The sequence below is a fragment of the Aythya ferina genome (assembly GCF_964211825.1).
Source record: "Aythya ferina genome assembly, chromosome: 1".
Taxonomy (NCBI): Eukaryota; Metazoa; Chordata; class Aves; order Anseriformes; family Anatidae; genus Aythya; species Aythya ferina.
Genome location: NC_140296.1, coordinates 70283531 through 70307436, shown reverse-complemented (window position 1 = coordinate 70307436; position 23906 = coordinate 70283531). Strand labels below are relative to the sequence as shown.

The 23906-nt window shown below is 37.7% G+C and overlaps 1 protein-coding gene across 7 annotated transcripts in view; it reads left to right on the top strand.

Moving 5' to 3' along the window:
- Positions 1-23906, top strand: part of OCA2 (OCA2 melanosomal transmembrane protein) — a 220655-nt gene that overhangs the window by 94714 nt on the left and 102035 nt on the right. For 6 of the 7 annotated variants that reach the window (XM_084528712.1, XM_084528711.1, XM_084528713.1 and 3 more), the window contains 7 exons: positions 4335-4406; positions 5298-5363; positions 5979-6053; positions 6446-6502; positions 7486-7610; positions 11166-11304; positions 20866-20998. In XM_084528712.1, coding sequence (XP_084384838.1) covers positions 4335-4406; positions 5298-5363; positions 5979-6053; positions 6446-6502; positions 7486-7610; positions 11166-11304; positions 20866-20998 — 667 coding nt within the window. The remainder of the gene's footprint in view (positions 1-4334; positions 4407-5297; positions 5364-5978; positions 6054-6445; positions 6503-7485; positions 7611-11165; positions 11305-20865; positions 20999-23906) is intronic. The other variant, XM_084528709.1, reaches the window with a different exon arrangement.

Genomic DNA, 23906 nt, shown 5'->3' with positions numbered 1-23906 from the left:
TGGAGAGAGAATGAAAAAGAGAAGAGGTGCTCTGATATGCAGTGTGCAGTATGGAAAGTATTTTAGCGATTGTTTTTGTCAAAGGAATAATGAGTACTGTGTAGCTGAACTGTGGTCCAGTCAAGAGGTTATGAGTGCAGGAGATGGATTCTTGGAAAGGAGAGATGAAATAGAGAGTAAGGTTCAGGTACCATAGAAAGGTCTATAAGAGTTATTGACTATACCAGTGTATTTGATGAGGACACATTGCACTGAGCCTTGTGCAAATGTGTATTACAGCCCAAGCATCCAAAATTGTGCCTCTCAGTTATCTAGAACTAGTGTGTCACTGGCAATACTGTATATAGAAGGAGTATATATAGGAGTCTTCTCTTCCTCCACCAAATGCAACCAGAAGTAAATCTTTGAGCTGCTCTGATTGCTCCATAACTGGTTATCTCCAACACCAGAAGTCTACTTAAAACAGCTGGACTGATCAGAGTTTAGTGCTATAACCCTGGGATTACCACCCAACTTTTCCTGTCATTTGTAACTGAAAGAAAGTAGAGGCCAGTCATTTGCCTATACTTACTTTCTTAGCTTATAAAATGGAGACTCCATCCAATCAGGTGTAGACAGCCAATCCAAATTTTTGATATTACAGGCAATTTCTGTTTGAAAGAGAAATTCCTTATAAATCATGGTTCTTTCAGCATATTGTCTTTATTTAAAAAAGAATGTACAAAGATACACTTTCCCAAGTATGAGAAAGACCAATTTAATATGGATGATTTTTCACTTTATCTTTCAAAATTTCTTTAGATTCAGAAGTTCATCAAATCTCTCAGCTTTCCTGGGGCTAAAAGGCTGTTAATTTATTTCTGAGCTCTTTCAATTCTGTACCTGGGTTGTTGCTTATGCATATACTCAGATTCATCCTGAAATGATATTCATCTTCTTTTCAGACTTCAAAAAGGGTTTGGATTGGGTCCACAGTGCTTTCCAAAAGAATAATAATGGATTTTTGCCCAACTTGATATCCTCCATATGTGAGATTTTCCAGAGATACACAATATAGATATTAGATGGAACCATAGCTCAGAGTATCATAGCTTTTAAACTGTATCTCTTATTTTCTCCATTTGTAAGTTTTTAAAATGCATCCACAAAAACTTTGTTTGATTGGGGTTTGATTTATGTGAAAAGAAAATCAAATACTCTTTCCTAAACCTCCCCCAGATCGCCTCACCTTTTGGATAACTACATCTGTTGGAGCTTTCTAGTGTTTATATTTCTTTACAACTCCCACTTAATAATTTGCTGGAGTGAAGAGTTGCACATTTTACAAGATTTTAGCAGTAGAGCTTTGTACCTGAACAGTCTTTTTTCATTCTTTAGGATATACTTTTGTATAGATCACCAGGGTAAAGGAGCTGAAGGATGACTCCATTTGTGCATTTGTCCCCATCTTTCTGCAGAAACAAAAGCAAATTTTATCCATAGGTGCCTCTTGGAAACTAAAAATGCTGTCAACCTAATATATTCAATTAAGTGTTTAATGATAACAAAAATGCTTATGTGGAAATATGCCAAAGTAACAAAACAAAGTATCTAAGACCAATCAAATCTTGGAAAATCCATGATGTTTTTCTGAGAACTGCAAAAGAACTAATCAAAAGAACTAAATTAAAAGGTGACTTATCACCCACTTCTGTGGGAGCTGGTTGGAGACGTAATCTGTGCTACACACTTTTACATCATTAGGACATAGAAATGTTGGTCCAATCTCCTGCTTTGTTATTTGTTACTATGAATAAGTAATTCTTCAGTGCATTTTGAATGAAAACAGGAAAATGAGACAGATTTTCATGTGACTCCTAAAATTAGTCAATTAAATATTTATTTTTCTAGTCATTTGGTAAATTGCCTTGTTGTTTAGCATTAGTGTTAAAATTTTATGTTCAAGGAAAAAATCAAAGCCCAATGTTTTCTTTTTCTTTTCCTATATAAGCAGGTGGGAGGGCCTTGAGATGTCCATGTCCTATTTTCCTTATCAGCAAAATATTTTTTATAAAATTAGCAGCAAAGGAAATATTTCTAGACTGTCTTATTTCTTTGAGATATAATTCTTGCTTCTGTCTGAATATTTAAACACATTAATAGTAAATGCTGTTGATTACATTTGGTCTTTTGTAGTGTGATTTTTATTAATTACATTCTAACTTTGAGTTATTTTACACAATCTGTGATCTTCCAGACATGGTGGATTAAATAATTACAAGCGAGCACTTGGAAAAGGAAAAAGCACATTTTTCAGGGCTTGTCTGCTTTCATACTTTCTCTTTGAGAATTTTAAATGCAATTTGTTTATTGGATATATAGACATGGATAAATGTCTGTATGTTGTATGAACTGTTAAAGTATTAAAACAGTATCTCCTAAAAGTTGTGTTGCAGTCCGAAGTATGGATCCTATTTTCAGATGCATTGCTCACATACTAGAGAAACATTAGAGAAGGGCAGAAGCAGTGTTCAAGGGCTGGTTAGGCTAGACACTGGTGGAAGAAACTTTTGAAGGACTACAAGAGACAAGGGTGTCCAGTAGATTTTAGCTGAAGTATATGGCTTTATTGAAGCCAAAACATTTTTTTTTTTTTCAGAGAAAACACTGATGTAAAAAAAAAACACTATGAAAGCATAATGTTCTGTGATGTGGTGGTTTTACCCTGCTATGCAGCTAAACTCTAGCACAGCCATGCAAAGGATGTTCCTTTGAGAGAAAATACTATGGAAAAGAGCTCAAGGGTTGAGATAAGGATGGGGAGATCACTCACCAATTGCTGTCACAGACAAACAGACTCCACATAGGGAGAGTAATGCAATTTATTGTCTTTCACTAGCAGTGCAGAGCAGTGTCAAACTAAAAACACCCTCTTCTATGTCATTCCCCCCGTGTCACAGGTGAATGGGGAATGGAGGCTGCGGTCAGTCCCTAACACTGTCTCCTCTGCTCCTTCATGGTCACTCCCTGCCCCTGCTCCCCGTGGGGTCCCTCCCATGGGATGCCGTCCTTCCTGAACTGAGCCTGCGGGGGCTGCCCACAGGCAGCAGCTCTTCAAGCACTGTTCCCACACGGCTCCGTCCCACAGGGTCCATCCATCCCCCAGGAGCAAACTGCTCCAGCACGGGTCCCCCACGGGTGGGCGGCAGCTCCCCCCAGACCCCCTGCTCCTGCATGGGCTCCTCTCCACGGGCTGCAGCTCCGGCCCGGGGCCTGCTCCTGCGGGGGCTCTCCATGGGCCGCAGCCTCCTCCAGGCCACATCCACCTGCTGCACCGGGGGCTCCTCCACCCATGGGGAGGCTGCAGCGTGGAGATCTGCTCCATGTGGGACCCATGGGCTGTAGGGGGACAGCCTGCTCCACCAGGGGCTCCTCCACGGGCTGCAGGGGAACTGCTGCTGTGTGCCTGGAGCACCTCGTGCCCTTCTTCTGTGCTGACCTTGGTGCCTGCAGGGCTGCTTCTCTCACATTTTCTCACTCCTTTCTCCCAGCTGCTGTTGTGCAGCTTCCTTAACTCTGCTCTCCCAGAGGCCCACCCAGCATCACTCCCTGGCTCGGCTCTGGCCAGCAGTGGGTCCCTTTTGGAGCTGTCTGGAGCTGTCTCTGATCTGACATGTTCAAATACAGTGTGTGAGAGTGCGAAAGCAAGTATGCAAGTTTGCAAGATCTATCGGTGCCCCAGGCCACAAAATGGACCTAGAAACTCAATGTAGTATGTCTGTGTAAGATTCATCTGCCCCAGGTCTGAGCTATGTGCTTTGGTATTGCTTTGTATTTGTAGATCTTTGTAGTTCATTGGATATAAACAAGTGCCTAGAAAGAATGAGGTAGACCACCTCTTGGCCATGTGTCTTCTTCCCATGGGCTGTGAAGGGAAACCAGCAAGACTAGCTCAGGCAGAGATGCCTGACTTTTTGATTCTTAAACTGGGAAGATTAACGGCTTTCCTACTCAAGCCACTAGGTGGCAAATATAGGAAATGTGTGCCCAAGTTCCTTCTCTGCCTTGAGATCAGAGTTGAGACTTCCTACAGGGTTCCCACGGATGTGGCATTTATTTATTTATTTTTAATCCTATAATGAGTCAAAGTAATCAGCCATTTTCTCCTAAGCTTTATTTATTTATTTATTTGTTATTGAGAGGATAGTGTGGTCAAATAAGGGAAAAAAAAAAAAAACAAACAGCAAAACAAAACAACAAAACAAGAAAAGATTCAACTACAGATTTTTTTTATTATTTTAATAATAATGAGATGTTAAAAGGAGTCTTTGGTCACTTTTTAAACTTTCTTGCAGATTGTTCACAGGACCCTTGCAGCGATGTTGGGTTCTTTGGCAGCTTTAGCTGCATTAGCTGCTGTGGGGGAGGTAAGTTATCAAACTGTAAGCGCTTACTTCCTCACTTCAATTCTGTCTATGATATCACAAAATCCAGGGGTTGCCATGTTGTGAGTGGACACAGGGGACTGCAGCCTTTTTAAATAGAACAAGATGGTAGGACAGATATTAGGATGGGGTGTCACCATGGGGAAAGCAGGAGAGCCTATGGAACAGAAGAGGAGTAAAAAGTCAGTTGATGCATTTAGTTATGATTTGCAGGAAGCTGAGTACAGCTGTTTTTATCATAATTCAGATTTATTTTAGCACTGTTATTTTCAGTAATGTTAGGTTACCAATCAAACCTAAATGGAAAATACACTGCCTTATGCTGCCCTAAATATTTACACCTCCTGCTTATACTTTCCAATCCCTTTGTTCCCCCCTGTTGCCCCCACTTACTCTTAGTTGATATTTAGTGAAAAGTCTGATTGATTTTTTTTTCTTCATTTTTTCTTATAAATAGTCACCACATCATTGCTATGTTCTTTTAAATTCCGTCCGATGTGTTCACAGGTGAAGCTGTATGCTTTTGTTATCTTATGAAAAGGAAAAATGGGGTGTACCATATAATTCTGTTATAATTTATTACTCAAAGCTACATAAGGAACAAGTAGATAAACGAAGAGCTTAATGTAGGCTTTCGATAGTGACCCACTTAGGATGCCTGCAGTACTTTAAATTGATAGTAATAGTAATAACAATAATAATAATGGAGTAATAAAAAAAAGAGTCCTTTTTGTGTGCCTTGTAGGAACACTTATTAACTTCTGTCAGAGTTTATTTAAATGTCTCATCAGTTAAGTGGAGTTTATACTTCATAACTAATCACAAGTTAGATGTTCCGCGGTATTTACTGGTAATTGTATTTTTTGATTGCAGAGGCCAAGTATGGTCAAAGTGGTAGAGTGGATTGATTATGAGACACTGGCGCTACTGTTTGGAATGGTAATTAAAATGTATCTCTTGCTCTAAATGCGTTGAGATAATCACATTCAATATCTAGATGTTACTTTTTAAAATGTTTTGTTAATTGCACTTTACTGGGACGTGTTCTAATGAAAAATTGGAAGATATTTATCAAAAAGGATGATGAGCATACCTTTGAAGGAGCCTTTGAAAATATTGCTTTTTTTTTTTTTTTTTTTTTTTTTTTTTTTTTTTTAATCTGTAGAACACACAAAAAACATGACCGAGGTCTATAAATTAGAAAACCTGTTTAAGTGTCAAGTTTTATCACTCTCATTTATCTAGTTAATTTTGTTTACTCAAAAACTTCCTCAAACATGCTCTACTGGCTTTCTTTGTCTTAATGTCATGTTTGGAGCCAAAAAGAGAAAACCAGAAATGGAGGAGAAATATATGATTAGATTATAATAATATGCTATATTATTTTGCCCAGAGCTATTTATGATAAAAAGTATTGTCCAAGTGTGATTAAATGCTGATATAAAATACGCAGTTTATGCAGGAAAAATTACCATTTTCTGTTTCCATTCTGAGATTTTTTTTTTTTTATTTACTGACAATGTTCTGGGCCCCTCTGCCCTCCCCACAAAAAAGGAAAGCAAAAAAAAAAATCATTTGGGAGGAAAGATGGAATCACAGGCAACAACCCAGAAAAGTGGGAAAGTGCAGGTAATTCTTGGAGCTGATATTTTCTGTAATCTGTAGAGCATTACTGCAGAAAGCACACAGTTATTGGCTTCTCTTGATTAATGATGCAAGGGAGACACATTGATTCTTTAATGTATGACGCCTTTACAATGTAATGTATGACGTCATTACAAATAAAATTCAACTAGACTAATTTATAGACTGCTAATGCTGAGAACTAAATTTCACCATATGATATCTGAGATAACCAACAGCTGTAGTAGTTATCCTGATATGAAAACGATCAGATTCTCAAAACGGTGGCAGATACAAGGGACTTTTGTTAGGGCCACAAACTATATGACACTGTTTTTGCATAATTCAATTGCAAGCTATCCTTTTTTTTTTTTTTTTTTTTTTCCTTCTTTTGGTAGATGGTTTTGGTGGCCATATTTTCAGAAACTGGATTCTTTGACTACTGTGCGGTAAAGGTAGGCTTGTTTTGGTACTCTTAATTATTTCTAGTTTAATCAAGTTAGCATTTAATAAGATCATCAAAGAACTTCAATAGAACTTTTCTTTGGGCAGTGTGTATTTATCACACTACAAATGGCAGTATTGTGACTTGTAGTTTTGCAAGAAAATCTTTTAGGGATGAAAGGAAGTCTTTAAGGCAATTCTCTTTCTACAGGAGAAAGGCAAAGGCCCCCAGTAGGATACACAAGCATGTAGACAACATAAAGTTGAATTATCCCACTAACTTGCCCAGGACTGCAGTTCCTCTGTAGCTGAAATCTGTATTTATGTCTGGCAGTAGGAGAGAGGAAATATGGGAACAATCATTAGCTTTACAGTCACACATGATAAATGGCCACAGACCTTTGTACAGTAGCAAAGATTACATGAAAAGGGTAATTCTGATGGATTGGCTGTAATGCAAGTATTACCTATAGTGAGGGACTCCTGTTGCAAAGCTTAATTTTTCTGAGAACTGTGGAAAGAAATAAAACAAAAGCAATAAAGGGGACTGCTTTGAGCACAGAACACCCAAGCAAAATGCACATGGACAAAAAACTTGTCTAGATAGATATCCAGACTGTGTAGCCCTGGTGGTGCTGCTGTGAGGATGAGGAAGGTGTCCCAGCTTGTGAAGGTGACAGGAGGGCCGAACTGTGTTAGTCCACCCTGTCATGCAGGCAGAAGGTGGGTGCTCAGGCCCCACCCATGCCTGGCAGTGGACTATGAGGTCTCTTCACAACTGTATGATGGAGATGTTTGCCAGCTTCCAATATGTGTTTTGTTGCTAAATGTGTTCATATTGGAGAGGGCAGTGATGGACGTGCATGGAGTAGTAAATGCTCTGAGCTCACTGTTGTTTCATCTTTCGTGAAGTAGTTTATCTGTCATTTTTTGACAGCTCAGCTGGAATGGTGTAGTCCCTTAATCTTGTTGTTATTTGCTTGTTTTTTATTAGGCTTATCGATTCTCTAGAGGCAAGGTGTGGGCCATGATTACGCTTCTGTGCCTTATTGCTGCAATTCTTTCTGCATTTTTGGACAACGTTACCACTATGCTGCTCTTTACACCAGTAACCATAAGGTACTTTACTGTTATGGTTTTGGACTTAGTCTTTTATAGCCAGCAATCAGTAGCAGGCATGTGTGCATAAATGCTTGTTTGGACTTTTTTGATTGTCTAAATGGAAATTAAAACTTCAAATACTCCTATTGTATTAGGGTAAAGAGCTGATGTTTTCAAAGGGATCAGTGGTTGTTTTCCTTTTGTGTTGTTTGGTGAACATATATCTGAAGCCTGTTTAACCGCCTTGGGAGTTAACCACCCTGGTTTGTCTCCATATCTGAACTGCAATAGGATATTGCACCAAATGCTCCCTAGAAGATGACTTTTCGTCCTATAAGCAGGGAGATTTTTTTTAATTAATGTTTTGTCCTTTACGGGCTATATACAATTTTGTCTAGTAACGTATGTTTTACATGTGTTATCCCTTCTAATACTTGTTAAAAGGCTTCCAGATTTCAAGTAAGAATCTTCCTTTGAGATATGAGACTCTGAATTTTCTTCCTGATGGTGATCATGACATTGGTACAGTCACAGATCAATTCTGCAGTTGGAGATTAAATCTTTGAAATTTTAAAAACAGTGACTTTTATTACTTCAGGTTATGTAAGTTAACACATGATTTGCAACTTCTATGAATGTGTGACTAGAAATCGCTGTTTAACCTAAATTTAACCAGTGTCTAGTTAATCCAGTTTAGTTTCTGAAAGATCTAGTGTGGTTTTAAAATAATCCGGAGTGATGTAATTCTTCCAGTCATTCATAGAATAATAGAATGGCTTGGGGTGAAAGGCACCTTTAGGGTCATTTAAGATCACCCAGTTCCGACCCACTTCCATAAGCAGGGATGGCACCCACTAGATCAGGTTGCCCAGGGCCCCATCCAGCCTGGCCTTGAACAATTCCAGGGATGGGATACCCACAGCTTCTCTGGGCGACCTTTTCTGGTGTATCATCAGCATCACAGTAAACATTCCTTATTTCTAATCTAAATCTTCCCTCTTTTAGTTTACAGCCATTATCCCTTGTCCCATCTCTATCTGTCCATGTAAAAAGACGCTCTCCATCTTTTTTATAAGATCCCTTTATGTATTGAAGAGCTACAACAAGGTCTCCCCAGAATATCTTCTTCTCCAGACTGAACATCCCTGGCTCTCTCAGCCTTTCTTCATAGGAGAGGTGCTCCAGCCCTCTGATCAACTTTGTGGTTTTTGTCTGGACTTTCTCTAATAGAACCATGTCTTTCTTGTGCTGAGGACTCCAGACCTGGATACAGCGCTCCAGGTGGGGCCTCACAAGGGCAAAGCAGAGGAGCACAATCACCTCACTCTGCTGGCCACTCTGTTGATGCAACCCAGGATGCAGTTGGGCTTCTGGGCTGCAAGTGTGCACTGCTGGCTCATGTCGAGCTTTTCATCCATGATTATGACATCATTAAAAAAAGTATTAAAGCACATCATTAGAATACACAAAATTCTATTAAGATATGCTGCCATTTTAAAAGGTAGTGTAAAGCAGTAAAAACCAATTTTGCAAGTGGCATTTATTCTAGATTGGGAAACAGCTGGTGAGTGAAAGCACCATTTGTCTTCTGTCTGATTATATTTTAAAGAGATCACTTTGCCTTACTCCAGTCAATAATTTCACCTCTAACAGTAAGCAACATTGGAATTATTAAACACCAAGTTTTCTTTAGCTGTGTTGCAGAATATTTTGTATTAACTATAATTGGGAATGGATTGAAACACAGATGTCAGTGCATCATGAACTACAGTTCACAGGCAGAGTTACTGTAGCATTTATTCCTTTTTTTACCAAATGAGTTTGTAACACTGAAAAAGGGCAAATTCAGTGTGCAGGAAACATTTGTATTTGAATTACTATCAAAGTGAAAATAAAATTTGCTCTAATCGAAACAAATAATAGCCTATTTCTAAAAACATCATGCTGGGGGTCATTTGTTGTTTTTATCTTACTGTCATTGTCTTCAGCCCTCATCTAAAGCTTCACTACATCACCCTGCGCTGCATTGCCATGGAGATAGAGCTTGCAGAAAATGCTACTGATTCTGTGAATATAAGGATTTAGACTGCCATTAATAAGGCATAAAACATGATATTTGTTTCTCTCTGCATTTTGAAGTAAGCTGATAAAAAATTAATAACTACCCATTCTTAGCTAGGGTTTATTTTCAAAATGCTTTGTTATTGGGAACTGGAAAAGGCTAATGGTTGTTCACATGGGAAATTATATAACTAGGGTAAGTGTACTGAGAAAGTTCAGTCCTATGGTACAGCTAACACACTGTAATTGTTCTGTACTTTGGGCTTGGCCTTTCTTGGAGTACATCTGCTGTTCATTCCTCAAGCTACCACGAGGCACATCAAAACAAATCAACACCAAACCGAGCCAAACACTAATGAAATGTTAACTTTATTTAGAAATGCTGGAAACAATGGAGTGATGAAGTTCAAAGTATGATTGTAGTATTGTGCCACAACTTGTGTAATTGGGCCATCTGTACTACAGAGTACACTTTTAACTGCATAATTTTACACTGTTTGGGAAATAATGCATTTTTGCAAAGTTACTTTGTTCTGGACTTTTTATGTACTGATATATGTATAAGCTAACAGTGCTTTTTCTGATTTTTAAATTGATACTGTTGGTGACAGAGTAAGTGTATCAAGGTAAGCTTTTGTGTAACACATGCTTTTCTCTTTGAAATATAAGTTTTAATAATATAGACTTCGGTTGAACTGTAAAGCTCAACTTCCTTCAGGGAAATCACTGACAGCACTACAATGAACGAAATCCTGAGGATGAATGCTCACTGCCTAGGCTTTCCCACATCCTGTATTAGGTAGAGGGGGCAATAGTTTAAGCATGCCCCCTTGAAAAACAGAGGAATTTCTCTCTGGGCTTTTACCCCAGCTGCCGTGCTGTGCTCAGGAGTGGGTACCTGAGATGTAGGCTTCTGAATCACACCAATCCTTACTTGTTATTAAGCTATAGGGAAGGGGGAGAACCAGGAGCAGAAAGAAATGGGTAAACTTTGGCTGAAAATGGAGGTCAATGATAGATGGATGATTCATGGCTGATAGGTGGCCTGTCCTCTGCTTCTGCTCCCCACACGATAGTCAATAACTAGGGCTGAGTACAGAGCTTGTGTTTGCCCAGAATAATTCTCCATATGTCAGTGCCACCTGGGAACCATGGCTTAAAAAGCTGTATAGCACTTAGAATGGGGTTTTAAATTTGAAACTTTCCGTGTAGTTCAACTTTTGGAATAATTGATTACTTCTAATGAAATTCTGTTTTAAACACATCAGTTTCATTTACCATTAACTATTGCATTGTAAATGTAAAATGTCTATATTTTTTGCATTGATACTGCTATAATTACCAAAGTATATATAAAATGAAAATTTCAACTGTACACACAGTTTTTATTATGTTTCACATCCTGAAATTTTTCAGTTGAAGAACTTTGTTTTGTAAATTTTATAGATTTTAAGATTCAAGGGAATATAATTATAGTTTTAAAAGGTTAATTCAATTTTCTTTCATCTGCAGGCTCTGTGAAGTACTTAATCTTGATCCCAGGCATGTCCTGATTGCAGAAGTAATTTTCACAAATATTGGGGGGGCTGCCACAGCTGTTGGGGATCCTCCAAATGTGATTATTGTTTCAAAGCAGGAGCTGAGGAAAGAGGTACGTACTGTAAGCTACTCTGCTACTGAAATTAAGTGCTGATGCTGATTTATGCTGTGTTGAACTTTTTCTTCCCCCAGACAGCCATATGAGCAGAACACAATCCGCTTGTTCTGCCATGCTATTTCTTTCTTAGTAGGGCAATCAGACAGAACAGAGTGATCTTCTGGGAAAAAAAAAAAAAAACAAAAACAACAACTGTGATGAAGAACAGACTTTTTGATATGGACTGAGAATACTGGTTTCCTTTTATTTTGGGGGTTTTCTTTGTCAATGACCAAGTGAAGAAGGAATCAAAACAATGGAGGGCTGTAAAGGCAGTAAGTTGGATAAAATAAGAAAGGGACATGAAAATGAGTATGAAAATCCAAACTTTAAATATATTGAGACTGTTCGATGCCTTATTGAGACTTTTAAACAAGAAATAACTGTCTGAACACACCTGTGCACACCGCAAGAGACCACATAGCCCCTGTAGACCTGTCACACGTGACCCTGCTGCAGGTGGTGGATTTGTCCTCTAGCTGCAGCCCTTTGGGAAGTGGGGGTGAGGGTAGCAGGGGCTCTTGCCATGCAGCACAGGCTCAGCTGGCTCCCGCCTCCTGCCAACCTGTTGATATCCTCAGGCTACAATGAGGCATTTTAACTTCCTGCACTTGTCTGTTTTATTTATGGATAAAACTCTTTTCAGTTTGGTAGATGAGTGGTGCCAAAGGGAAGGCTATGGTGACAGGTGCTGGGTGGGACACTCCTACCCCTGCCAGGGGGACTGTCCTGGTCTCACCATCTTCTCTCCGTCCTGTAAGGGCACCAACCATGTGCTTTCTATTTTTTCTAGGTGTCATAAACCCCATATTATTTTGTGACGCTAATGCCATATATGAATTTAAAGCGATTTAGTGTAACACATGGGCTAGTGTGAAAATATCTGTGCAAGTGGGATAACAGATTTTTAGTATAAAACTTTTTTTTTTTTTTTTTTTTTTTTTTAATCTGGAGTTAATTACATGTCTGTTGTACTAAAAAAAATTATCTTCTAATTAACTGCATACACTCAAATTAATTAAGTGCTGTCCAGGTTGGAAAATGTCTTTGAAAGTTAATAGTGTTTAATGAATTAAACATTTACTTTCAAAATATTTGAAATGTGCTGCAATTAGTTTGGTTGAATGGTGACTTTGGAGACTCTGTAATATTCCTGGCTGAGGATTTGATTGCTAAATTTTACATTTTAAAATATAAAATCTGTGCAATTATTGCAACCTCCTTTTCTAAAGGAGAATAATTAGCACCTGCCACACAGGTCATTTTCCTAAATACTCAGAAACTCATCATCTCTGTAAAACCTTTTGCAGGGGCTATAAACACAGTAAGCAATTAAGCAATCACATTGAAAGGAAACAATTTTATATTTTTCTTGAATGAGATATTGATAATTTTAGGAGGACTCAGATGTATACAGACTCTAGAAGATGTGACACTATCGCAAATTCTATATTTTAAACAAGCAGAAAAACTTTGCAAACATTTTCACTCTGGAGCTTTTTCATACCTTTGTTGGATCAAAGAAGTAAGAATGTAAGAAAAGAGATAAGATGCAGCACAGGATCATGTGACTTGTACTTCTTCCTTCCTACATTGTCATCTGTTATATCTCAATATATATAAATCAGAAAGGATCAAAGACCCGTCCTGGGCTCTGAGGTGGCATGGCTTTTGTCCTCACTGTTTGTGTTCTCGGTGTTTAGGTCTCAGCCCCTCTGGAGGGGATCTGCCTAGAAGAGTGATAGCAGGAGAAGTGGGATAAAGGCAGGGGAAAGGGCATGGAGAGACCTGGACCATCTGGAATCCCGCAGTCTATGCTGTTGAACTAATATCTAGATTCTTAATTTTGTCCATCCACTCTAGCAAGCTCTCTTTTATTCAAAGATGAAATGTAGACATTGTTTCTGATGCTAGTTCTAGTAGCTGCTGAGAGGGTAGTTTATAGGATCAAACTCAAGTCCGCCACCAAAATGCGTGGAATGCCAGCTACATTTGTACTAAGTGATTTTTTTATTTTTATTTTTTGGTGTTTCAGAGGTACAAATTTTTGAATACAATTACTTATTTTAGTGGCATTTTGGAAACAGCACTTCATGCAATATTGTTTGAAGTATTTATTCCTTTGTTTTCTAAAGAAAATAGCTGTATTTTTTCCTTCTTTTTCATGTCCTCAAACATGGTTTTACCATTCTATGAAAATTTTCTCCTGTTAAGGAGAATTTTCATTGAAATGTCTCTCTTCATTCTCTTATGCGTCTTTTCCAGTGTTATTTTTACTCTAGTAATACAGGAGTACTTGGATAACTGCCCCTGTAAGAGGCCGATAGCTCATTGCACTGTGAAGAGGATTGTTTTTTCTATTTTAGAAGGTGCGATAAGAATGAGAATTTTCCCAGTCTTTCTGAAGTTTTTCTGTTGTACTTTTACCTCTAAAAGCAGCCTAGTGAGACATTATACAAGTTCACACTTTCTTAGGAAAGCTTGATTTGTTAAATAAATACAAAATGAAGTGCAGCCCTGTTACATTGGATGCTGTTGTTGTGTTAAAGCATTAGAAATGTTTTACTCTTTGTTTACTGTAGTGCTGAAGAGATCTTTTTACCTAGGTTCTAGGGAAAACTCATGCCATATAAAAAATATTTTATGAGAAGTATATTTGAATAAATAAGCATTATGTTAAACCTTACTCATTAAAATGTAAGGATAAGTCTGTTTATTTGTCCTGAGGCATGAATGAATACCTAAGGGTGTTTTTTTTTTTTTTTTTTTTTTTTTCTGTTTTGTTTTTTAATAGCAGCAGTTAATTTATGATAGCACCATCGTGTCTGGAATTAGTGGAACATTTGCATAATAGGAGATAAAGATTTGTTGTACTCTTACTTCTTCTTAGGATGAAGCTGGAAGAAGTCTCACAAAATAGCATTTATATTGTGATATTAGGAAAAGAAAATGATGAAAATAAAGAGATTTCATTAAGAGCAAGCAAGAAACTCATTCAGTGAATACAAAACTTCAAAAAATTTTATTACCTTCAGAATACTGCTACTGAGTGGCCATTGTTAGCAAAATTATATTTTTGTCTTGAAGAGGTATTTGCTTTGGAATTTAGGAACTCTGTTTTATATACATAGTATGGCACAAACTGTTTCAAACCAGCCATTGCTTTCAGAAAGGTTGAGTGTTAAGTCCTCTGTATTTGGGAATTTCCCAAGTATCTGCAATCATGCCTTTGATATCTGAAGTTGTTTGGGCCCTAAGCTTAGGCTGTGATTACATGATCTTTGGACAAGGGATGGCGAATAGGTCTCCAGTGCAAAATGGCGTGAACATAGCGTATGTTAGTGTATTGAGCTTTATCTAGAAGAGGTAATGATAAGAGTGAAGACAGTTTTAGCTTTTGCTGGATTATATCCTCTTGAGGGTCCCCATTTATTTACACTGTTGGTATGTGATAAAGCTTGCACTGTTTATCTGATGTTTGCTGAAGATTTTGGATATTCAGCAACCCATTCAGAGTTATTCTTGCAATTTGACAGGAATTCCCCAGAAAATGAACAGCCATAGGGATCTCCTGTCCTGCTGTTGTGGTTTAACCCGGCCGGCAGCTAAGCGCCACACAGCTCTTTGCTCGCCCTCCACACCCCCCCAAGTAGGAAGGGGGAGAGAATCAGGAAAAAAATGAAAGTTTGTGGGATGAGTTAAAGAAAGTTCATTAGGAAAGAAATGAAAACAACAATGATAACAGTACTACTACTACTAATGTGTACAAACAAGTGATGCACAAGGCAATTGCTCACCACCCGCTGACCGATGCCCATCCCATCCCGAGCAGTGGTTCCCCCACCCTGGCCAGCCCCCCCATATTAATTGCTCAGCATGACTCCATATGGTATGGAATACCCCTTTGGCCTGTTGGGGTCAGCTGTCCTGGGTCTGTCCCCTCTCAGCTCCTGCTGTACGACCAGCCTGCGTGCTGTCAGGACAGAACAAGAAGCTGAAAAGTCCTCGGCTTAGTGTAAGCACTGCTCTGCAACAATTAAAACATCAGTGTGGTATCAACATTATTCTCATCCTAAATCCCAAACACAGCACCATACCAGCTTCTGGGAGGAAAATTAACTCTATTCTAGCCAAAACCAGGACACTTACATTTCAGAGGCTTTCAGTTTTCATGCTGAAATTTAGCATAATGCTATATTAATTGGTTTTATTGTATGATAAATTTTGGTGCCAAAAAATGTATGAATAGAAGTAGATAATTCTGACCAATGGAACAGAGAAAATCCTATATGTAAATCTATTAAGGTATTTCAAGCACTGGCAGACTGTGAAATGGATTCCCATAGCTTGTAGGCTATTTTTGTTGAGGTTGCTGTATACAAGCTTGGTAAAACTTTTAATCAGTTTGTAAATCTTCTGCTTATTCTGTCAATGTTTCATTGATTCCTTTCCTCAAGAAAAATGAAACCCTAAGTAAGGTATATGAAATAAAATGTGTGGTTTTATGGCTGATTTTAGATTTTTTTTTTTCCCTATCTCTGCATGTAGTAATCATTAAAGAATACAGTGCAAGGCAAAAAAGGGTTCTCATCAATGTCTCAGGCATTATCTTTATGTAGCTGTTAGACCATCAGTGATTTGTCTCTCAGCAACATCATGAGCAGTTCTTCCTGACACAACATACATCTCAGTCACTCAGCTTGAAGGGATGTTTAAGCCAGTGTAGAAATAATAAATTACTCTTGCTCTTCTTCATTTTATTAGCTTAAAAAAAATAATTGAAGGGCACTCTGACTAGAAGCACAGCATTTGGTGATCCCTGAATTCATGCATCTAGCTATAATTTTTGCTTTCTCTTTTCTTTAAAATGGCTGCTTTCTTCTGGAAAAGTCTGAAATACTACAATTTAATTTCGCAGCTCCAAAAGCAGTCAACCCCTCTCCCCCATAAACAAACAAACAAAACAGGTCAGGATGATGGAAAGCTAGCATTTCAGGAAAACAGTATGACACTTCCTCCTAATACGAAATTGATATATTTGACTTCATGTTTAAAACCATAAACTAAAGAAAGATGCCCACTCTTTCAGCTTTGAGTCTGTAGGCAAGGGAACCTTTAGGCTGCTGTCTCCGTAAAACAAAATCTTTAGATTTTCATTGTTGTCTGGGGAACAGGAGAAATTTAACACAATCAGCATAGCCTCAAGTAGGGGACATTTGAGGCATGTATTGTATTTATCTGATGGATTGAAATCCCCTGGAAGAAAAGTATTTCTTGCCTTTTGTGCATGTCAATTTTATTTCAGTCTATTGTGCAGGAAAAAAGAAAATCTTTATGAAAAAGACATTTTGTTGTATGCAGCAGACATGTGGAACGCTTTAATGTGTTTTTCTAAATGCTGAATCTTGGTCCCAGCAGTGCAGAGAACTCAGGAGGTATAAAAGGCACACAGAGTATGAATACAGGTTCTGTGTAGATGTTGCATGCCCTTACCAGAGTGTGGGCAAGGGAGCAGGAGCAACGGGTGAATTGTCTGTGCCACCATCTTGCGATCCTCTGCTGTGATATTGGTATCTGTGATGTGACCTAAACTCTTTGTAACAGAGCAGCAGGAAACCTGAGGATCTCTGTCATGATCGTTCCTCTGCTAAATTAACAAATCAGTATGTTGCCCTATTGTCAGAGCTTGGTTTTGCCAAACTCATTCCTCCTTATCCTATTCCCTTTCCTCTTTTCTATTTCCTTCTCAGAAAATAGAAATGGTTTTTGAAAGTTCTCCAGAAGCTGCCAGTTGGCTACTAGTTACCTGAGAATGTCTGGTGGGAAATAAATCTGCCTGCTCCTTCCCTGAGAGCATATTCTGTGTGCTGGAGAGGTGGGTACTAAGCACCCAGCCCAAAGCATCAGGGTGGGCGGGAAACTCATTTGCACCACCAGTGCTTCTGATATTGGGAATAAGAGGGATTGCACATTGTAGTCCTCAGCTTCCTCATAGTGGCAACAAGTTATCCAAGGTGCTACTGATCATCAGGTGTCATTTTCACATGCTGACTGCTGCGGATTGCTGTAAGGAGGAAACAAGAGAAAAAGCTGGAAGCAAGCGAAGAGAGGAGAATTGAATCCAGCCTTGCACTATTGTGGGCAATATCATTGTGCAAGCTCTTTCCTGAAATAAACACACTCCATGTCAGAAAATGATTTGTTTCAGCTGAATTGGAAAGCTGTTCTGCAGTCACAGCAGAGAAGCACATTTTGTTCTTCCCCAAGGATCTCAGATATAAGAGAGATCAATGGGGTGATATTATGAAGTTTAACAAAATTCTGAATCTCAACCAGCTGCTCTTTGAAAAGTTTGAGTAAGCTCCCAGGTAGGATGCTAAAAATCAGGTAGATATTTTTTTTCCCTCTTCTGATGATGTCTGCAAATCACTCTTCAGACTGTGTCAGCTCTTATGTTGTGAAACTATATTAAACCTGATTTTTAAGAGTATTGTGAGCTATATCTCATTTTGATTCCTTTCACCTCTGTCAGTCCTGAGACCTCCTTATTAACCTCAGTATTTTAGTTTGTCTTCCAGGTTGATGTGACTTTCGTTTTCATAGAGCAATTAGTTTTATGGGTTTCAGGGAGCACATTTCTTTTGCTGTATTTTTTGTTTGAGAAGCTCCTGCATTGCAGTACTTCAATAATAAAGCACAGTTGTTTTGCTTTAAAATTGGTGTTTGGTATCCAAAACTTCCAGGAGGCGACTTTGTAAATCTTAGCAGTTGTTTGCCATGAGCCACTTAAGTTCTATTAACATATGGTGGGGCCATCACCAGCTTAAACTCTAGTTTTCTGGGATTCTTCAGGTTCCTATTTTATTTCTTTATCTCCTACACTAGCAATTAGCTTTATGCCTGAGTATCTCTGCAGAGAATACTCCACCTGGTAGCTGGCACCCTCCTTCAGGATGAGAACATGTTGTTGGCAGCCTAAGAAAGCTTTGTGGCCACTATGCTTATTGACACTAGGTCGGATGTAAAAGTGATTTTCCTAGTTCTGGTAATTGTGGGTTAGGTATATTCTGCTAACACTTCATTTCTTTATTGGTCCTCAACCAGCTGGTTCCCAGCCATTTGGTTAGTCAGAGGATAACTTTTTTTTTTTTCTTTTTCTTTTTTTTTTTTTTTTTTTTTTTTCTTTTCAGGCAGATTTAGGCATTACTGTTTTGTCTGGTGTAGCTACAGTGTTTTTACAGCTTAACTCCTTTCAAGTTCCTAACTCTCAGATCGTTTTAAAGACCACCTAAAACTGAATACTTATTTTCCATACTTCCAAGACTCTTAAATGGCATGTTGTCAATATCTGAGCAATTTCTGAACAGAAATTCAGTTCTCTTTGGTTTTCAGGATTCTCAATGTCCAGACAAAATTTTCTGATTTTTCATTTTGGCCATAATCTTAGAGACAACCTGTATAAGAATTAGATTCACTGCTCATGGCAAATGTCTGTAATTAAGGAAAAAAGTGTGGGGGATATGGACCTTATATACTTTGGGAACAGGTCTTACAAATATTGATCCTTTTTTTTCTTCTTTCATTGCTATTTGTAAATTTCCTGATCTATGAATGCTGATTTCATCCTTCATAGAAATATGTCTTGTAGTCTGAAATCTTGACTTGATGCCTACAGGCCAAACTTTCTGAGCATTAATAAAAGTTTGGTAGTAAAGAGCATCTTGCAGCGGTGTCAGACATTCAACTGGCTGAACTAATAGGTAGGCAAACTGAATGAAGGTATATTATTTTCCATTGTGGTATCATGTTTTTCTGTCCGATTCTTAAAAAAAAAAAAAAAAAAAAAAAAATCTTGTTCCAGTTCCTGAAGAATCTTCTTTCTTTTGTCATAAAAAATATGGAACTAGCTGAGTTATAATGAAAAGCCAATGCATGCAGTTTTACCTTTTAGTGTCTGTAGAATAGGCAAAGAATCTACTACTAAATAGTAACTAATGATAAATTTCTTGAGTTAATGTAGCAGAATCCTGTATTTTTAGTAGGACTAAATTCTAAACCCAGGTCTGCATATTTACTTGATTGTGCTTGTCTGCAAACTATGGATTTATTTATTCTTTTTTTTTTTTTTTTTAAAGACCACTAATCTTTATCTGTCTATGAAAATTCTTAATTACTTTAATCAGTTTCTTGTGCTATTAAAAAAAAAAAAAAAGTATTATTATTATGTTTTATTATACCCTGTGATGTAATGGGGAAACATTTCCCCCCCTTTTTTAAACTGAAGTGATTTCAGCTAGAACATTTTTATGTAAATTGTTTTAGTAGGAGACAATACACAAGAACCCATATTTCAGTTAGTAAATCCTCAGTAGTCTTAACACACAGGAGGTAATGCTGCATGGGAAACTGTTTTTAATTTGTATTGGCATTACAGAAGGTAGCACACAAATATTTGGTACAAGACAAGTCACTCACTGTTGCACAGACATAGGGTGGCATGGGGAGATCCCATGACTTTCTAGAGATTGGAAAGTCAGCAGAAACTATGAAGGTTCAGTTTGGACAGTCTGAGTTACCCATAGAGTTACTGTGCTCCCAAGAGTCAAGGAGCTGCTCTGCAGGGATCGCCATTTCAGGCAACCTCTGCCCTGTGGATATGGGACAGTTCCTTGCTACCTGAATGCTTGGACATGATCCCCCTTGAAGCTTTGTGTGTAACTTGTTTTGGACAGGTTGGTCCTGACTAGTTCAGAATATCCCAGCTGAAAGGCTAACCTTGGTCCACTACAGCTTGTATAATACAGAATTACAGAGTAATTCAGTTGAAAGGCTATCTAGTCCAATGTCTAGTCCAGAAGGCTGTCTAGTCCTATGTCCTAATCAAAGCATGGCCAACTTCATAGTATTAGGGAAAATGGTCACTATCAATTTTAATTGTTTAAAGCAACAGCTTTTTAACATATTACACTTTATATTTTAAGAACTTCTTAATTAAAGGGGTTCATTATGCAAAATATAAAGAAATATATGTGTTTATTAAGCACGCAGAAAAATAATCAGACTGTTGAGGTATATTTTATTGTAGAAGAACATTACTTACTTTAAATGAAATCCTGGCTCTGATAGGGTTATTGTAAAATCCATGTCGTCTTCAGTTTAAAACAAAGTTGATCATTGAAAACACCTATTTCTGTGATTCAGTATGATTTTAAAATGAAGTTAAAGTGAAGAAAGTAATTTTTTTTTTCTTTTAAAATCTGTTTTAGGAACACTGAATGCATTTCAGAATAACTCCTAACACTATTTTTGAGTTCTCTGAACTAAATTGTAATGTTGCTTGTCTCCTTGAAACAGATGAAATACAGCATATACTGTACTTGGAACTGATTTTATTGCTTTCTATTTATTATTGATTGCTAAAGTACATATAATTGAATACTTTTCCCTTTAGGTATTATAGGAAAATAACTGATTTTTTTTTTTTTTTTAAATTTATGTTTTCATTTTTATTTCCAGGGATTGGATTTTGCAGCCTTCACAGGACATATGTTTGTTGGTATCTGCCTTGTTGTTCTGGTCTCCTTTCCTTTTCTCAGACTTCTTTACTGGAACAAAAAACTTTACAATAAGGAGCCGAGTGAAATTGTTGGTAAGTGTGAGCATGAAAACATTGTAGTAAACACTACTTTAATAGGAATATATGTTAAGTAGGGACTGATTAGTGCCTACAACAATGTTGTCCTCAGAGGATGTGCCCATTCACCTTCAGTCTCTGAATATTACATTTTAAGGTTTGATTTTTAATTGTGATATTTTCTGACTTCTAGAAATAGATATTTTTCTTGATGCTAAGCTTGAGGTATTGATATGAATAATTAAATATCTTTCAAATTTTATGGGGATAACTTGCATCATTTATAGCCAAAGGCTTGAATACCGGAGTGTTCTGTATCACAATAGTTACCATCTGCTCAAGGTGCTCAGTTCACAGCTTTGTTTTAGATATATGCCAGGTTTCCCTTATGAGAATGCACTAATATATTCCCTCACTGTTGGTTTCTCCCACTGGATTTTTTCAGCCATATTTTCCTGGTCTGCAGTCAGTGAAGAATGTTTCTTCAATGCTAGAAGAATTTTTCCAGCTTTCCTCTGTGGCTTTTCCAAACTTAGCTTTCTCTGGTGTATAATTTCTGTAATTTAGTACATCTAAATGTATTTTTTTTTTAGATTGCATACTTTCATAGTTTCTAGAAGTCTTGGTAATGCTGTTCCACTGGCCTTTACAATAGCTGTTGAGTACGTCAGTCCCTTTTTGTCTTTGTGCTTTTATGTCTTTCTATTTGGTGGTTTTGAAGTTTTCGTCATTGTTCTCAGGCTTCTGTTTGAGTGGTGAAACTTAATAATAACACCCAAATGTCTATAATTTCTTTATGAGGTGAGAAATGATTCACAAATCATAATTTCTTAATGGGTTTTGTACTACAAAGATAGCTGAGTATAACTGTTTCTTCTCCAGGAGTGAAGGTTTTTCATTTTTGCTTGTTGTAGACTCGGGATCCAGGCTACCATAGACCATGTGAATGAACCGTGAATGTGGGGTCTGTTTAGTATGGTGAGGACAGATTTTGATATGGCTGATATAACTTGGCTTCTTTTATAACCCACAGAAGAAGATAAGCCCTTCTAAAGCTTAATATAGCAGTCTACAATAGAACAGATATATCACATCCCAGAAAGTTTATAACTCTCCTTTGGGTTTAAAGGGAGATTAAGGTGATTGAGTGGTAGAGATTTTCACAATACATGCCTAATTTAGGCAAGATGAGTACCTCTAGTAGTGACTTGCCTTGGCACAAGGAAAACTAGCTTTAGGAGTATTAAAAAGACAGAAACAACAGTCCTCTCTCCTCAGCAGATGTATCCTGTCTCTTGAATCTCATCTGTAAGAAAGTTCGGACAGAGATTTCACCACCTGGGAAGTTGGCTTTTGTGCAGATATCTGGTTTTGAGGGACTGAGGGGCAATGGCCACAAACTGAAGCACAGGAAGTTCCAACTGAATATGAGAGGGCACTTCTGTGCTGTGAGGGTGACAGAGCACTGGCATAGGTTGCCCAGAGAGGTTGTGGAGTCTCCCTCTCTGGAGATATTCAAAACCTGCTTGGATGCCATCCTGCACAATGTGCTCTAGGTTGTCCTGCTCAACAGGGGTGTTGAACTAGATGATCTTCAGAGGTCCCTTCCAACCTCAACCGTTCTGGGATTCTGTGACTGCAGTGCCCATTCAGCACAAAGTGCTCTCAGCCTATCTGTTCACAGCTCTAGGGGTCAAAGTCCTGCTCAATGTTAAGAAGAAGAGAGTTTTTGGGGTGTTCTGCCTAACAGTTTTCTAAGAAAATTAAAGATAAATTTCTTTCTGTTTGTTTTCTTGGTATGAGATACACGTATTCATTACTGTGCTATTGTACAACAGATGAGGCTTTCTGCATCCTTAGACATTTGATCCTGAGAGCAAGAGAAATAAAGCAATGAGGTCAGTCTCTAAAATGCCTAAATATTTATCTGTCACACCACAAAACAAGATTTTTTTTTTTTTTTTTTTTTTTTTTTTTCAGAAATGCCATTGAGAATCTTATTTTCCTAACTTCTCATACTGGAGAGGGCACTGCAAGAAGTTTTTCTCACCTGATAAATAAATCTATTGACCATGTAGTTCTGGGTCAAAGAGAGAAAATATTTTATTTGCTGGTAGACAAAATGATAAGACAATTCTGGCTCACCTTTATATACTACATCAGTATACATTCAAAAAGCTCAATTTTTATCTTGGGAGCCAGGAATACCTTTAGAGGAAATGACTAACTCAATGAAAATTGGTGGTGTTAGCATGCAGAAGAGGATGTTCTCCTCACCTAGCCACAGATATGCCTCAAATTTGTCCCCTTGAAATACTTAATGTTGAGTTTTGCCTTATGGGAAGACACTATTGCTGAAAATAATGCATAATCTGAACATGTAGGCAATTCGCTCATGTTTCTATTGCTCACTCTCTTCTGTACCAAAATGCTGAAGTGTAAGTTCCCACCTGTTCTACACAGGACTCAAGAATGACAATCTTTTGTGGATGAGATCATCTCTGGGAGAGGACTTATCTTTTTGTTAAGGAGAAAAGAAACCCTTGAACCTTCCAGATAAAGCCATTTGTAATTATGCATCATTATAAAAAATGATTATTTTTCTTTGTTGCTTGGAAGTATATTATTAAAATCTTTGGTACTCAGCATTTTTTGTAACTTGCCAACTTTCTTATTTAAAGAGAATTAATTTACTTTTATTCATTTCTTATTTTCTAATAAAAATCATAGCTTTGTGGACCTTTTCATGAATAACTAGAGTTATATACTTCAATTATCTTTAAAAATGCCACCTTGAAAAGTGTCCTGAGATAAGTAATATCTGCAAAGTCAGAAAATTCATTTTATCAACTCTGAGCAATTTTACTCCTAGCATAAAAGCATTATTTTGTGAATACACATTTTAGAAAATACAATTATTTTT